A 15,882-nucleotide genomic window follows, 5' to 3' on the forward strand; every position below is an offset into this window, starting at 1 on the left:
AGTTTCTTATTACTTGGTTCGACCTTCTGTTTCTGCTTCTGGGCTGGAGATAGGGACCTGGGCCACTAACCCTCTGTATGACTCCAGCAAGTCACATCCCATCTCTGTGTCTCGGCGTCCCCATCTGTAGCACAAAGGGGTGGGACTGGATGGTCTCTGAAGGATGTTTCCACATCTAAACTGCACTCAGAAAGAGAAATTATGCCATTAGTCCTGCCCTTCATGATCAGGTAGAGTTTGAGTTTCCCTCTGCTGGAAGACAACCTCCAGCTGCTGCTCCCATTGGGGCACAGGTCTGGGTCTGGCCCGAGGAAGGAATTTCCCATCCTGTTCAGCAGTTCTGCTGGGCAACGTGGGCACCACATGCAGCTTTCTCTTTGCCGATGCTGGTGATTCACATCAGCCCTGAGCCTCGGACGTGAGAAAGACTGAATTCCTGCCATAACTGTTTCCTTCATAAGAGCAGCTCCTGCTTCCCTCCCTCCCTTCATCTCTCCTTCCATCCCTCCTTCCTTTCCATTCATTGATTCATATCACATTTATTAGCCACCTCCTATGTTTTTGTTTCTGTGCTAAGTTCTGCAGATGCCAAGATGAATAAGACACTGTCTCGTACGAGGAGATAAACCTTTTCCTCCTTCCCTCTCTCCTTCTCCTTCTCCCTCCCTCTCTTCATTTCTTTCTTTGTTCCTTCCTCTATCACACATTTTTCGAGGGACCACACTGTTCCTGGCATATTGCTAAGTTCTGAGAATAGGGAGCTTCTAGCCTCGAGGATGAGACAGATAAGTAAGCCGAGAAGTGACTGTGTTGAAGTATCAACGGAAGCTGGGGCCAGTACCAGGAGCGAGCTAGTACCAGGCAGCGCTAGTACCAGGAGCGAGCTAGTACCAGGCAGCGCTAGTACCAGGAGCGAGCTAGTACCAGGCAGCGCTAGTACCAGGAGCGAGCTAGTACCAGGCAGCGCTAGTACCAGGAGCGAGCTAGTACCAGGCAGCGCTAGTACCAGGAGCGAGCTAGTACCAGGCAGCGCTAGTACCAGGAGCGAGCTAGTACCAGGCAGGGCTAGTACCAGGAGTGAGCTAGTACCAGGCAGGGCTAGTACCAGGAGGGCTGGAACCAGGAGCGAGCTAGTACCAGGCAGCGCTAGTACCAGGAGCGAGCTAGTACCAGGCAGGGCTAGTACCAGGAGCGAGCTAGTACCAGGCAGCGCTAGTACCAGGAGCGAGCTAGTACCAGGCAGGGCTAGTACCAGGAGTGAGCTAGTACCAGGCAGGGCTAGTACCAGGAGGGCTGGAACCAGGAGCGAGCTAGTACCAGGCAGAGCTAGTACCAGAAGTGAGCTAGTACCAGGCAGGGCTAGTACCAGGAGGGCTGGAACCAGGAGCGAGCTAGTACCAGGCAGGGCTAGTACCAGAAGTGAGCTAGCACCAGGCAGGGCTAGTACCAGGAGTGAGCTAGTACCAGGCAGGGCTAGTACCAGGAGTGAGCTAGTACCAGGCAGCGCTAGTACCAGGAGCGAGCTAGTACCAGGCACGGCTAGTACCAGGAGGGCTGGAACCAGGCAGGGCTAGTACCAGAAGTGAGCTAGTACCAGGCAGGGCTAGTACCAGAAGTGAGCTAGTACCAGGCGGGGCTAGTACCAAGAGGGCTGGAACCAGGAGCGAGCTAGTACCAGGCAGCGCTAGTACCAGGAGTGAGCTAGTACCAGGCAGGGCTAGTACCAGAAGTGAGCTAGCACCAGGCAGGGCTAGTACCAGGAGGGCTGGAACCAGGAGCGAGCTAGTACCAGGAGCGAGCTAGTACCAGGCAGGGCTAGTACCAGGAGGGCTGGAACCAGGAGCGAGCAATGTGCTGACCTGGTGGAGTGGGAGGTCAGGGGAACTTCTCAGAGGAGGGCCGGTCTGAGCTGGGCTTTGAGGAAAGAATAGGCATCTTCCAGGCAGACTGGACAAGGCGGGGCAGATATTCCAAGTAGAAATAACAACATGTCCCAAGCCTTGGAGATGTGAAATAGCCTGGTTTGCGTTGGGAACTGTGGACCGACCATTTGATGCAACTAAGGCAGTCATTGTAGGGATGAGAGAAGAGGAAGTGACGTAAGCCCAGGTCAAGCCTGAATGTGTACATCGTGGACCAACGTTTTCATCAAACATGCTGTGTCGTTGGAGCACAGTCTATATGCCAGTTCCTCCTAACGGGATGCTGTTTTTAGTACAAACCTTTATACTTTTTTTAACTGATATAATGACTTTTTGCAGAGCGTCTATGGAAACATCTTGAAATTTGCCAATCTGTGAGTAGAAGTTCAAAGAAGAGTGTTGATAGGATGGATAGATGCCTGACCTTCATTTCCCCTTGTCCCTCTACTGACACGAACAGTCCCTAACTTCCTTTAAAAACCTCCTGTGCCCCATTGGGCTGTATGGGGCCTTCACAGCCCAACCACATAAATCTTAGCCTACATGTCACTGTCATATTACTCCTTATACTAACATGTCCATTGCCATTAAAATTTAGTTACCATTAGATAAATTAGGATAGAATGAGAAGGCTGGCTTCCTGATGCCTTTCTACTAAAATCAGATCAGAATTACCTCCAAGGGGGTCTTGCGTGGAAGGTGGCTGGAATGAACCAAAGCATGACCTTGCCTGGAATCAGGAGTACTTTGTCCAAGGAATGTTTGTAGGAGTTTGATCCACAAGAGCCACAGAGGATAACAACCTAGCTGTCCTTCAATGGACGGTTGATCAAATAAACTGTGGTACATCCACACCATGAAATACCACTCAGCAATAAAAAGGAACAGTCCATCGATGCATGCAATAACTTGGATGACTCTCCAGAGAACTGTTCTGAGTGGAAAAAGCCAATCCCAAAAGGTTACATACTATAGGATTCAATTTATAGAACATTCTTGAAATGACGAAATTATAGCAATGGAGAATAGGGTAGCGGTGCCAGGGATAAAAGATGGGAGGGAGGGGTGGTGAGGAGAGAGGGGGCAGTGGGTGTGGTTAGAAAAGGGCAACACGAGGGCCCCTTCTGGGGGTGGAACTGTTCTGTATCTTGACTGTATCGATTCAGTGTCCGGGTCATGATATTGTACCATAGTTCTGCAAGATGTTATCCTTGGAAAAAACTAAGTAAGAATGCATGGGATCCCTCTATTATTTCCTGGAACTACATGCAAATCTGCAGTTATCTCAAATAAAAAGCTTAATTGCAAGAGTAAACGCCGTCATCAATATAATCGCTACCGTTTGTTGATAGCAAAGTGCCTCAGCGCAGTGCTCAGGGCGTAGGTACATACATGACCTTAGTTAAACTTCGCAACAGATCCACACACAGTGAGTGTTCTTCGCCCACATGAAGGACAGGGAGAGACTGAAGCTCCCAGAGGGGAAGTCACTGATGTGGAGGCAGTGTGACCGCGTGGGAGTGGGGTGGACTCTGGGAGGGGGACGTGCACAGCACCGGTTGAGCACGGGATGCCACTGGGCATCCAGATGGGGAATGTCCGTTCCCCACCCCACACTCCCCGCCCTCATATGCTGGTTGGTGTTTGCCACACCAGCTCTGGAGTTTGGCAGGTAAGCACACCTGTTGACTAATAACCAGATCACACAAAACCATCCTTGGGCACCTGGAGCCAAGCTGAACGGTGGGCCTCTGAGTAATGCAGGGACCAAGTGATCCATGTCCTGTGAGTGAACAGATTAAGGTTCCCCGGAGAGCTCTTATCTCTGCAGGCTTTGAGAGGCAGGAACCCCTTTTCTGGGATGCTGAGGTTTGCTAGTGTTATTCCCATTTTACAGAGGGCAAAACTGAGGAATGGCGAGGTTAAGCATTTTGTTCAGGATGCGGGGGGAAGAGGTGGCCATGGGATTTTGAATCTGCCTTTGCCTCACTCTGGTTTCTGCTTGTAAGAGTTTGCTGGGGATGCTGGGTAGCTGAGACAAATTACCACAAACTGATTAGCTAAGACAAAAGACGTTCTCTCACAGTCTGGAGTGCAGAAGTCTGAGATCGAGGTGTCGGCAGGGTTGGTTCTTTCTGGAGACTCTGAGGGAGAATCCATTCCATGCCTCTCTCCTTACTTTCGGTGGCTCCAGCAATCCTTGGCATTTCTTGGCTTCTAGAAGCATCAGTCTCCTGTCTACCCCTGTCATCAAATCGCCTTTTCCTCTGTGTGTCTGTCCTTTTCTGTTTCTTATAAGGACACTTGACATTGGATTTAATGCCCCCCACGCCCAAATCCAGGATGATCTCATTTCAAAATCCCTGACCAGCGCCATTCTGAGGGTGCACACACGGATTCTATCTTCCTCTTGACTTTAGAGCAGTTTCAAGGGCCGGAAGAGGCATTGCTGGTTCCAACTGAGATGCGAGGGAAGTTGCTGCAGGCTTGCTCTCACACTCTCTCTTGAGCTGTCAGGCTGTTGATTCTTTAATAAACACTCAGGATGCAAGGCGTTAGGATGGGAAGAACACTCTGGGCACCTCTGCGTGGGACTTTCCAAAATCAAAGAGGCGCAGGGAGCGTGACTGTCACCTACATAGCTTTCATTATGTGGTAACCTTTCAGTCCGGGCTCCAAGCAGTGGGCAGGAATTTGACCCCAGAAGCTGTCCCATCCGCAGCTGGATGCAACCTGGTGGGGATGATGAAGCAGGTGGGGGGACTTTGGAAGGATCTGGTGGTTGAGGAAAACGGAAGAGATGCTGTGGATGCTAGGGTGGGGTCTCTTCCTGTGCAACCCACTCTCACTGCTGTGTCTCTGCCTCTCTGTCGGCCCCTGCCCCCTGCCCTACTTTCTTCCTGCAGGACCATATCCCTGTTCCTTACCAGCCAGACTCTAGCAGCAATCCCTCGTCCACAACGTCCTCCACGCCCTCCTCGCCAGCGCCCCCGCTCCCTCCCAGTGCCACGCCGCCTTCTCCCCTACACCCTTCTCCGCAGTGCACAAGGCAGCAGAAGAACCTCAACCTGCCAGGTACCTCCATGCTTGGGAAGCTACAGGGGGGAGCTCTGGGTTCGTGCCAGAGCCATTTCCGGACTAGTCCATGCATAAAGGCAATGAGCTGGGAGCATATGGATTGAGTCTTACCATATGCAGGGCAGTTGCTACATATTACCTTATTTGATCTTTAGAGTAGCCATAACGTAAGTACAATCAGCTCCATTTTACAGATGAGGAAACAGAGGCTCAGAGAGGTAAAGGGATTCTTAGAGACTCAGTCTTTTGGGAAGCAGCAACCCAGGGTCTCCACCTAAGTCTGAGTCACAGGGGGAGCCATTGTCTCTGGAGCTGGCCGTTGTCTTATGAGCTAAATCAGTTGAAACTGGCAACAGGGCTGCATTCTGAGTCCTACCCCAGACATCAGGACAGGGCTCTGAATGAGCGGGCTGGCGTCCGATATTCCGTATCCAGCTCTCTCATGTCCCTGACCTGTGACCTCTGACTTCAGTTTTCTCATCTCTGAAAGGATATAGGTGGACGAGAGGACCCAGAGGGTCTTCCAGCTCACAAACTCCAGGGCACTCGGCTGCTGACCTGAGACTATGTGCTGGGCTGTGAGATGGTGGAGAGGCCGTCATGTGATGATTTGGCTTCTCGGACTTAAGAAAGGGCTCTCTCTCTGCTCCTAGGCAGGCCAGACCTAAGAGTCTTCCTACCCCTTCCGGGGCCCGGCCCAGCCCACTTGCCGTTCTAGGGCCCCAAGGACATTTCCAGTTCAGCCATATTGGCAGCATCATAGCTGACGTCAAGACAGAGGCTGGCGGGATGAGGTCTGGCTTGGCCAGTTGGGAGCAAAGTCTAGGTCTGTGTTGTTCAACATGGTACCCACTAGTCATGCATGGCTGTTTAAATTTAAACTAATTAGGGCTTCCCTGGTGGCGCAGTGGTGAAGAATCCACCTGCCAATGCAGGGGACACGGGTTCGAGCCCTGGTCCGGGGAGATCTCACATGCCGTGGAGCAACTAAGCCTGTGCACCACAACTACTGAGCCTGTGCTCTAGAGCCCCCGAGCCACAACTACTGAGCCTGCGTGCCACAACTACTGAAGCCTGTGCGCCTAGAGCCTGTGCTCCACAAGAGAAGCCACTGTAACGAGAAGGCCGCGCACTGCAACGAAGAGAAGTCCCCACTCACCAAAGACCGCACGCAGCAACGAAGACCCACTGCAGCCAAAAATAAATAAATAAAATAAGTAAATTAAAAATTAAATGAATTAAAATTAAATATAATTAAAATTTTAATTCCTCAGTCACACTAGCCACATTTCAATGCTTGCAAGCCACATGTGGTTAGTGGCTGCCATACTGGACAGCACAGGTATAGAGCATTTCCCACCATTGCAGAAAGTTCCACCAGACAGTGCTGGGCTAGGAGCTGATTTCCTCCTGAGCCAGCGAGCTTCACGCAGGGGGAAAATATCCCAGGTCTGTAGCCACAAGTCACACCTGCAAGCCTAACCAGCCGTGAGAGAATATCTGGGAAACGAACGAAGACCCAACCCCACATCTGGACAACGCCCAGATACAACCACCCACTGAGGACAAGCTGATCAAGTCACCTGCCCACACTGCTTTGATCTGGGCTGTGTCCAAAGGGATAGAGTGTGTTTTAAAACTTGCATCATGGAAATTTTTTGGTTAAGTCCAAGCCCGAGGCAGCCTCATACCTGTGGTGTGAGGGCCACTCACCTGGCAGCCAGCAAGGACCATAACGGGAGTCAGTAAGTGCCCCCGAGTCAACAAGGCAACAATTGCCCAGCATTTCCGTAGACTGAGGGTTCCCACCAGCACCCCGAGCCATTGCCACTTCTCTGGAAGGAGGGGAATGGAAAAACGGCCCTTTGACACCCCATGACCCCCCAATTTCTGGAGGGAGGGGCTGGGTCCTTTCCTAGAGCTGTACCACCTGCCACCCAAGACACACACTTAGGGCTATTTTCCCAGTAACTGTTTGCTACTTGTTTATGGGTGAGGGTAGCAGGGGCGGGAAAGAACCTCTTAAGGGAGAACCACGCCTCAAAGCACCACAGCTCTTTTCATCTCCAGAAGACTGCCGGCATCTTTAAACAAGAGACCTGACTCACCAGGGGTGGTCACTGTTCCATCTGTTCCTTTGTCCCTTCCGTCAGAGCCCCAGGGAGGGGCCTTGGCCAAGTTGCAGTGCTCGCCTGCCAGTGGATCTGCATCCGCTCCATGGCAGGTCCCAACACTGTCCTGACCCTCTTTGGGGAGTGGGCTAAGGGGTCCTTTGGGGGAAGGCGCTTTAGAACAGCAGTTAAGAGTGTGGGTTCTGGAGCCAGGCTGCTTGGGTTCAAATCCCAGCTCCGTCACTTAACAACTGTGTGATGCTGAACAAACTGCTTGCCTCTCTGTGCCTCTGTTCCCTCGTCTGTACAACGGGGATAATGGTAGTACCTACTCTGTAGAATCCTCGAAGGGCTAAGCGTTACCATATATGTACAGAGCTTAGCAGAGCACCTGTCTTGTCAAAGAGCTCAACAAAGGTGAGCTATTTTCATTATTATTAGATAAACACAGGAATAGCAAATTACCGTGGCTACCAGTGGTAAGTAATCCGGGCCTAACTAGAATTGTGGAAATAAAGATGAAATCCCCATGTACCATGGTATTGGGAGTAAGAATCAAATTAAACTTTGGGGTTAGGTAATTTAGCATTGACTGTCGAAGTTTCAAATGTACATTCCTTGGACCAGCAAAATCACTTTTAAGAATTTATATACAGAAATGTTTGCAAAGGGCATGGGGATCTGTATGTAAGGATTTCATGGCAACAGTAAAAAATTTGGACTCAACCCAAATGCCCATCAGGAGGGGAGTGTTTGAATACGCTAATATATCTATATAACCAAATACTCAGCCACCCTTAAAAAGAATGGAGTAGCTCTTTGTAAATATCCTGACATGGAAAGATATCCACAATATCTTTTAAGTGGAAAATAAGTGATGTGCAAAGCAACGGGTATAATAACATCCTATTTATTGTAACATGGTTTTATATATTTGTATATGTATGTTTAAATGTGTGTGTGTATATGTATGTTTGTATATGTACACAGATGTCTGCAAGACTTCATGGCAGGTGTTCTAAGAAAAGGAATTTTCTTTTATGCACTTCTGTAATGTATATAAGAGCAAGGAATATGCACCCGTTTTATAATTGAATAATAACAATAAAATGCAATGTCGACAGGGAAAACAAAATAGGACCCTCCAGAAGGGCCGCCAGACCTTCCCTCTGTCTTAGGCAGTTTTCGCAAAATTCCCCCAGGGTGACAGGCATCTGTTCTGTTCATACGAGGCCCTGGTCACCTGTTATACTCTAGACTGTGAGCCTCTGTTGATGGGAAAAGGAGCTTTGGCCCTGGTTGCCTGCCAGATGTTGAGTTTTCTGAAGACTATTCAAGCTAATGCCTAGGCATAAAAATGTCCCTGGCATTGATTGATCTAGAATATTCTTTCTCTAAAACAGGCTGTGCGGTTAATGGCCATTTGGCTCATTTGCTAACCTCAGGGCACCCACGGGCTTGGTGGGATTTGCGATTGTGCTCTGCTGGTCGGCTGGACCTCCTTGTTTTCCGCCACTCCCTTAAGAAGACTGGTGCTATGTTGGACATGGCACAGTGTAGGATGGAGTCAAGAGGGCTACATTTGGATCCCAGATTTGCCCCTTCCCACCTCTGTGGCCTTGAGTATGGCACTGGCCCCGTTTAGATCTCAGTTTCTCATCTGTAAAGTGGGTCTAACTTGCAGGCTTGTGTGACATTTGATGTGGGAAGGTACATGAAGGGGCTTTGTGAGGGACTATCGTGTGGGTTTTAGAGGCTGGAGTGTTCAAATGCCTTCCTTCTTGGGCGTAATCTAGTGCCATGTTTAGTGTCTGTCTCCTGCCTCAGAACATCAGCTCCATGAGACTAGGAAACTAGTCTGCTTCATCCACCCCTCTGCGGCCAAAGCCCATCACAGTGCCCACTGCTCAAGGCACTGATAAGATGTTTGCTGAATGAGTGAGTGAACGAGTGACTTGAGGCACTGCCCAGAGCTGCAAGTTGTTTTTTTTTTTTTTTTCCTTTAAACTGTCTTCTGGCCCTCAGACTGCATTCATCCATTCCGATATCCTTAACGGGTATTTATTAAGCATCTACTACATACCAGGTACTGTACAAGGCACCACGTATGGGGCAAGGCACAAACCAGAAATGCCCTGTAAAAGTTTGCCGTTGCTGCTGTAGCAAATCACCACGAGCTTAGAGGCTTAAAGCAGCAGAAATTTAGTATCTTATGGTTATGGAGGTCAGAAGTCCAAAATCAGTTTCACTGGTCTCAAAATCAAGGAGTTTGCGGAGCTGGTTTCTTTTGGAGGTTCTAGGAAGGAATCCATTTCCTTGCCTTTTCCCGGCTTCTAGAGGCTGCCTGCATTCCTTTGCTCATGGCCTCGCATCACTGCAGCCTCTGCCTCTGTTATCACATCTCCTGTGATTCTCTCTGACTTGGATCCTCCTGCCTCCCTCTCGTAAGGACCCTTGTGATTATGTTTAGGGTTCACCCAGAGAATCCGGGATAATCTCCTCATCTCAAGATCCTTAACTTCTTCACATCTGCAAAGTCCCTTTTGCCATGTAAGGTAACATATTCACGGGTTCCAGTGGCTAGGATATGGCCATCTTAGGGATGGGGGTGGGGGAGAGGGCATCATTCTGCCTGTCACAGTCTCTGTTCTCATGGAGTTTATAGCTTAGTGGGAGAGACAGGTGTTAGCCGAGCAAACATCCACATGAAAATAGGATTATAAGTTGTGATAAGTGCTGTGAAGGGAAAGAACAGTGCTATGAGCAAATTCAAGAAGAGAACAAGTTTAGGTTGAAAGGTCAGAGGCAGCTGAGTTCTGAAGACTGGCCAGAGAGGGCTGGTGGGGAGTTGTCCAGGCAAAGAGAGGGGAACACATGCAAAGCCCCTGCCACGGGAAAGAGCTGGGAAAAAAATGTCCCGGTGGCTGGAGTGCCATAAACAAGGCACCAAGCAAGACTCAGAGCTGCAGGGCTGAGCCTGGTAGGGCCTTGTAGGGCTTGGCAGGAATGTAGATTTTATTTAAGACACAAGGAGAGGCCGTTGCAAGGTTTAGGCAGGGGATATTTTGATCTTTCTTCTTTCCTTCTAGATCCTTCCTTTCAGATGACCACTCAGGCTGCTCTCTGGGGAGCCCATAGGGAGGGAATGGGGGCTTCAGAGTGGAAGAGCCTTCAAAGTGGCCTGCTTGTCTCTCTGACCTCTGGTCATCTGCAGCCTCCCAGTTCCTGGGTCGTCTTTGACGCCAGAGAGCCAGGAGCCACTCGGGTTCATCTGCTGCCCCTCGGACCTGCTTCTCGCTGGTGTCCGTCATCAGCAAGAAGAACAGGCAGGACTCACAGTGCCCTTTCCCTCCTCCTCTGGCCAAGACTCTCTCCCTTTCGGCCGTCAGGACCGAGCTGTTATCAGGCACTTGAAGGGGTCCAGGCAGAGGTTGGCTCTGAGCGTGGAGGCCTTTGCCAGGTGTCGCATTGCCTGACACCTGTCCCGTCTCAGAGTGGTGCCTTCTCTCCATCACCAGCCCCGCCTCCTTAAAAGAACACTTAACTGCCAGCTAACCTCTTCTGCAGACACTGAATCCTCGGTCCCAGTTGGGGAGGGAAGAGATCAACTAAGTCTCTTGACAATCCCAGGTAGTTTTTCTTCTTTTAATTTTAGCCCCTTGTTGACTAACAAAGTGTCTGCCTGCAATGAAAAAACCTAAGTAATCTAATGGAAGAAAGATCCCTGACATCATGGAGGTTGGATTTCTTTTAAAGCTTTGTTCTGTAACCTTGAATGAGTTGCTTCCCAGCCCAGGCACTTCATCTTCCAGAATCAAAAATGCATCCATGGGCTTCCCTGGTGGCGCAGTGGTTGAGAGTCCACCTGCCGATGCAGGGGACACGGGTTCGTGTCCCGGTCCGGGAGGATCCCACATGCCACAGAGCGGCTGGGCCCGTGAGCCATGGCCGCTGAGCCTGTGTGTCCGGAGCCTGTGCTCCGCAACGGGAGAGGCCACAGCAGTGAGAGGCCCGCGTACCGAAAAAAAAAAAAAAAAAAGCATCCATTTCAATTCCAGCTAGCTGAGGTATTTGGGAATTGCTGTGCTAAAAGAGAGTTGAGTAATTGAACAAACGTGAGCAGCTTACCCACGGGGTGCAAGGCACCAAACCAGGTGCTTGGCATCCTGAGATGCCAGGACTTGCTGTCCATCCCAGGGGGAATTTATAAATCAACTGCACCCTCAGGGGCAGCTAATGACTTCGCCCTTTGAAACCATCTGACTGTCTATGAATTATAAAGCATTCTCATCTGTTAGTTAAGAGAGCTTAGAAAGAGATGGGCTTATGCATCGCAGCTGATCCTGATTCTGCACGTTCTATGCCCTCTTATCTCATGTCATGATGAGCTCAGCCCTATGAAGGAGAGATTTTTATTATCCCCATTTTACACATCTGGAAACTGAGACTTGGAGAGAGTTGCTGAAGCTTTTATAAGCATTCAAGGAAGAACAAGAATTCAGCCCGACAGGATCAGCTTCCAGACTCCAGGCTTGGAACCACTACTAATTCTTGGTGAACCAGCTTGTCGCTGAATGAGTAGAACTGTTTCCGGAAGTATATTCACCAACTCAGACTCATATCTGATCCCATCCCTGCTCACTGCCTTTACTTGAGGATATAAAACTCTGTGTGACCTGTCCCCCACCCCTGACACCGCTTGTACTCCCTGGTCCAGGCCCTCCACCCTACTGGAATAGTGATAACATTGGAAACCTTGGGGATGTCCAGAACAACTGGCCTCCAGTGAACAGACTGGAAGTAAACTGAATTGTAAGAGAACAAGCAGTGAATTTGAGGAAGTTTCTTTTATATGATTTTTCCCTAAATATGGAAATTAATTAATGCCTGTGGTAGGCAGAATAATGGTCCCCCAGAGAGGACCACGCTCTAATCCTGGGTTCTGTGAATATGTTACTTTATACGGATAAAAAGACCTTTGCAGCTGTCACTAAATTAAGGATCTTGAGGTGGAAAGATTACCCTGGATTATCTGGGTGGACTCGAAATGCAATCACGAGGATCCTTATGAGAGCGAGATGAGAAGGTCAAAGACTGTAGAAGGCGATGTCGGGACGGAAGCAGAGATGGGGGTGATGGGACTGTGATCCAAGAAATACAGGCAGGCTCTACAGCTGGAAAAGGCAAGGAGTGATTCTCCTTTGGAGCCTCCAGAAAGAATCAGTCCTGCCAACACCTTCATTTAGCCCCTTACAACTGTTTTTAGACTTCTGACCTCCAGAACTCGAAGAGGATAAGGTTGTACTGTTTTAAGCCATCCAGTTTATGATAAGTTATTACAGCAGCCATAAGAAAACTAATGCAATGCTCAATGCAGCAAATTGGAAAAACACAAGAGACACATAAAGGACTTTTTCCAGTTTTATTGAGACACAGTTGACATATAACATTGTATAAGTTTAAGGATATAATGATTTGATATATGTATCTGTTGCAAAATAACATCCATCACCTCACATAGTTATCAATTGTTTTTCCTTGTGATGAGAACTTTTAAGATCTACTCTCTTAGCATCTTTCAAATAGACGATACAGTATTGTTAATTACAGTCGCCATGCTGTACATCACATCCCCAGGACTTATTTGTCTTATAACTAGACGTTTGTACCTTTTGACCACCTTCACCCAATTCTCCTATCCCCATTCCCCACTTCTGGCAATCACAGATCTGATCTCTGTTTCCATGAGTTTGTTTTTTTATAGATTCTACATGTAAGTGAGATCATACTGTTTGTCTTTCTCTCTCTGACTTATTTCACTTAGCATAATACCCTCTAGGTCCACCCATGTTGTCACAAATGACAAGATTTCATTCTTTATTATGGCTGAATAGTTTTCAATTGTGTGTATATGTGTGTGTGTGTGTGTGTGTGTCTGTGTGTGTGTGTGTGTGTGTGTGTGTGTGTATTCTTTATCCATTTGTCTGTTGATGGGGACTTAGGTTGTTTCCATGTCTTTGGGATAGTGATGTCTTTTCCTTCGGATATATACCCAGAAGTGGAATCACTGAATCATATGGTAGTTCTAATTTTAATATTTTTAGGAACCCCCATACTGTTTTCTATAGTGGCTCTACCAATTTACATTCCCATCAACAATGCACAAGGGTTTCCTTTCCTTTACATCTTTACCAACACTTGTTATTTCTTGTCTTTTTGATAATAGACATCCCAACAGTTGTGAGGTGATACCTTATTGTGATCATAAAAGATTTTTTTAAGCCACTGTCATCGCTCTGCCAGAAGGGGAAGATTACTGTGTTAGATTATGGCTTTAGAGACTTTTCTCTCTGTATATGTGTGTCCTCACACATTTACACATTTAACAGAGATGCTCAGGATGGCTGTCTGAGTTGGGGTGCTCTGTTTTCAGGGAGTGTCAGTGGGAGGGTTGGCTTGGATGTTTCTGGCTTCTTTACACATGTTCTCAGTCCCTTGGAATTTGGGGTGTCTGCAGAAGTCTGGAAACCTCAGGGGCGGGCAGAGAACCACAGGTGGCCGCAGGAGCCCCATTTGTTACCTGAAGGGCCCACCCAGGGCAGCGCTCACTGTGATGTTTTCTTTCTTTCGCAAGCGTCCCACTACTACAAATACAGGCAGCAGTTCATTTTCCCAGGTGAGTTTCATGTGAGCTCAGTTCCTCCCGAGCAAGCTCTCTGAGGCGTGGCAGCTGCTGGAGGGGATGGAGGCGAATGTTGCCGGGGTGAAGGAGCCCCGAGAGGATGGGGTGGAATCCCCAGACCACAGGCTGGCGACTGGCTATGGAGGTGGAGGAGGAAGGGTGCGGGGTCCAAGGGCACAATGGCACCGACGAGGTCCCAGAGCACAGTAGGAAGGCCTGAGTGGGTGGTCTGCAGTGCAAGGATGGGCAAGGGTGAGGAGGGGTCTAGAACCACGTGGCAGGGGAGAGATGGTCAAAGGGGCTTGAATCGGGCACTGGGAGACATGAAACCAAGTAGCCTCATCATCCCAAAGGGGACTCAGGAGTGAGGAGGTTCCAGTGGGTGCTTCAGGCCAGAGGCTTAGGGCCTCCGGCAGCCCCCAGGTGACAGTGGGGAACTTTGTTCAGGATGTCATCTAGACCACTCGTGCACCTAGGCAGGTAAATCCAAGTGGCCAGGGAAGGGAGAGAGGGGATTGTGCAGCCCCAGGGACTCATGGTCTGGTGAGAAGTTCTCAGCTGCCGGCATCTCCTGGGAATCAGGCTTTTGGGGGTGGTTGTGGACCCCGAGTTTGGTTTCTTACTGTCTAATCTTTGACTCTCAGATGTGGTGCCGGTGCCAGAGACGCCGACCCGGGCGCCCCAGGTCATCTTGCATCCGGTGACCTCGAATCCAATGTAAGTGGAACAGAGACCTTTTCCCCTGCCCTGGCCCTTCAGTTTGCTCAGGGTCATGTCTTCTTTCCTCCTTCTCCTGGAAATGATGGGGTGGGAGGTGGGGGAGAAGTATGAGAGGGCCATAGAGACAAGGGAATAACTCAAGCTAAGAGAGAGAGTGTGTGACAGCCCAGGCCAAGAGAGGGACAGTACCCATCCCCTTGAGTCACTTCTGCCTTGTGTCCCTGGCCCTGCCGATCAAGTGTGATTTCCAGGGGCCAGACCACTTCCTTCAGACCCCCAGACCCTCCTATGATCAAAAAAACCACTTCCCCCAGGCAATAGCTGGAGCTTAATGAAAAGGCAATTATTCTACATCATTATCCCCCTTTTAAAAAGGATAATTTAGGTTTATACCAGGGATCAGCAACTTGCAGCCTATGGGACAAATCCAACTTTCAGCATATTTTTATAAATAAAGTTTTATTGGAACACAGCCATGCCCATTTGTTCACAATGTGCTGTCTATGGAGGCTTTCAGACTACAACAGCAGAGATGAGTAGTTGCAACAGACACCATATGGCCTGCAAAGTGTAAAATATCTACTACCTGGCCCTTTGCAGAACAAGTTTGCTGATCCCTGGTTTATAACATTATAAAAATAAAATAAGCTAATTTTGCGAAATTTGGACTATTCTATAAAAAAAAAGGAAAAGTAATCACTTATAATTGCACCACTCTTAGAAGTGTGCTCTATCATATTTTACATACTTGTGATCCACAGTATATGCAATTTCCATCCTGCTCTGTTTATCCCTTAATGCTATAACATCACATTTTTTCATGTTACTCTGGGCTCTTCATACACATTGATTTTAATGAATGTAAAATATCATATCGATGCAGAATAATTTCCTTAACCATTTCCCTACCGCTGGATCTTACATCTTCCTATACCTCACTGTTGTAAACAACTCTGCAACAAACATCTTTGTGTGTGGTGTCTTTAGCATCCTTAAGATACAGACCCTCTTTCCAGGTGGTCTAGTGAAATCACCTTCCTTAACTTCTTTGGTTGTGACCCAAGTCTGGGGCATGCTAGGGACCTAATTCTGATTTGACTTCTTTCCCAACTCACATTTTTGCCTACTTGGTTTTCCTTCTGACTACCCTAGCTGCTCCATCCTTTCTGACCCATGTTATAGCCTTTATTAAAGACCCAAATGGTACATTTCTGAAATCAAGGGAGGAGCAACTTGTCTAGGGATATTGTGCCGACATCTAGCTCCAGATCATTTCTCTGCTGCACATGAACCAATTCCACAATTCGTGCAAGATGAACTCCAGGCTATTAACTGAGAGTCAGGGAGTGCCAGTGAAAAACGGAGTCCA

At 48.6% G+C, this 15,882-nt stretch overlaps 1 protein-coding gene across 1 annotated transcript in view; it reads left to right on the forward strand.

The window, feature by feature from the left end:
* Positions 1-15,882, forward strand: part of KSR2 (kinase suppressor of ras 2) — a gene marked incomplete at both ends in the record, with an annotated part of 397,529 nt that overhangs the window by 319,769 nt on the left and 61,878 nt on the right. The window contains 3 exons of the mRNA XM_082668163.1: positions 4,829-4,997; positions 13,746-13,787; positions 14,438-14,510. Coding sequence (XP_082524289.1) covers positions 4,829-4,997; positions 13,746-13,787; positions 14,438-14,510 — 284 coding nt within the window. The remainder of the gene's footprint in view (positions 1-4,828; positions 4,998-13,745; positions 13,788-14,437; positions 14,511-15,882) is intronic.

The sequence above is a fragment of the Grampus griseus genome (genome assembly GCF_964374135.1).
Source record: "Grampus griseus genome assembly, chromosome: 12".
NCBI lineage: Eukaryota > Metazoa > Chordata > Mammalia > Artiodactyla > Delphinidae > Grampus > Grampus griseus.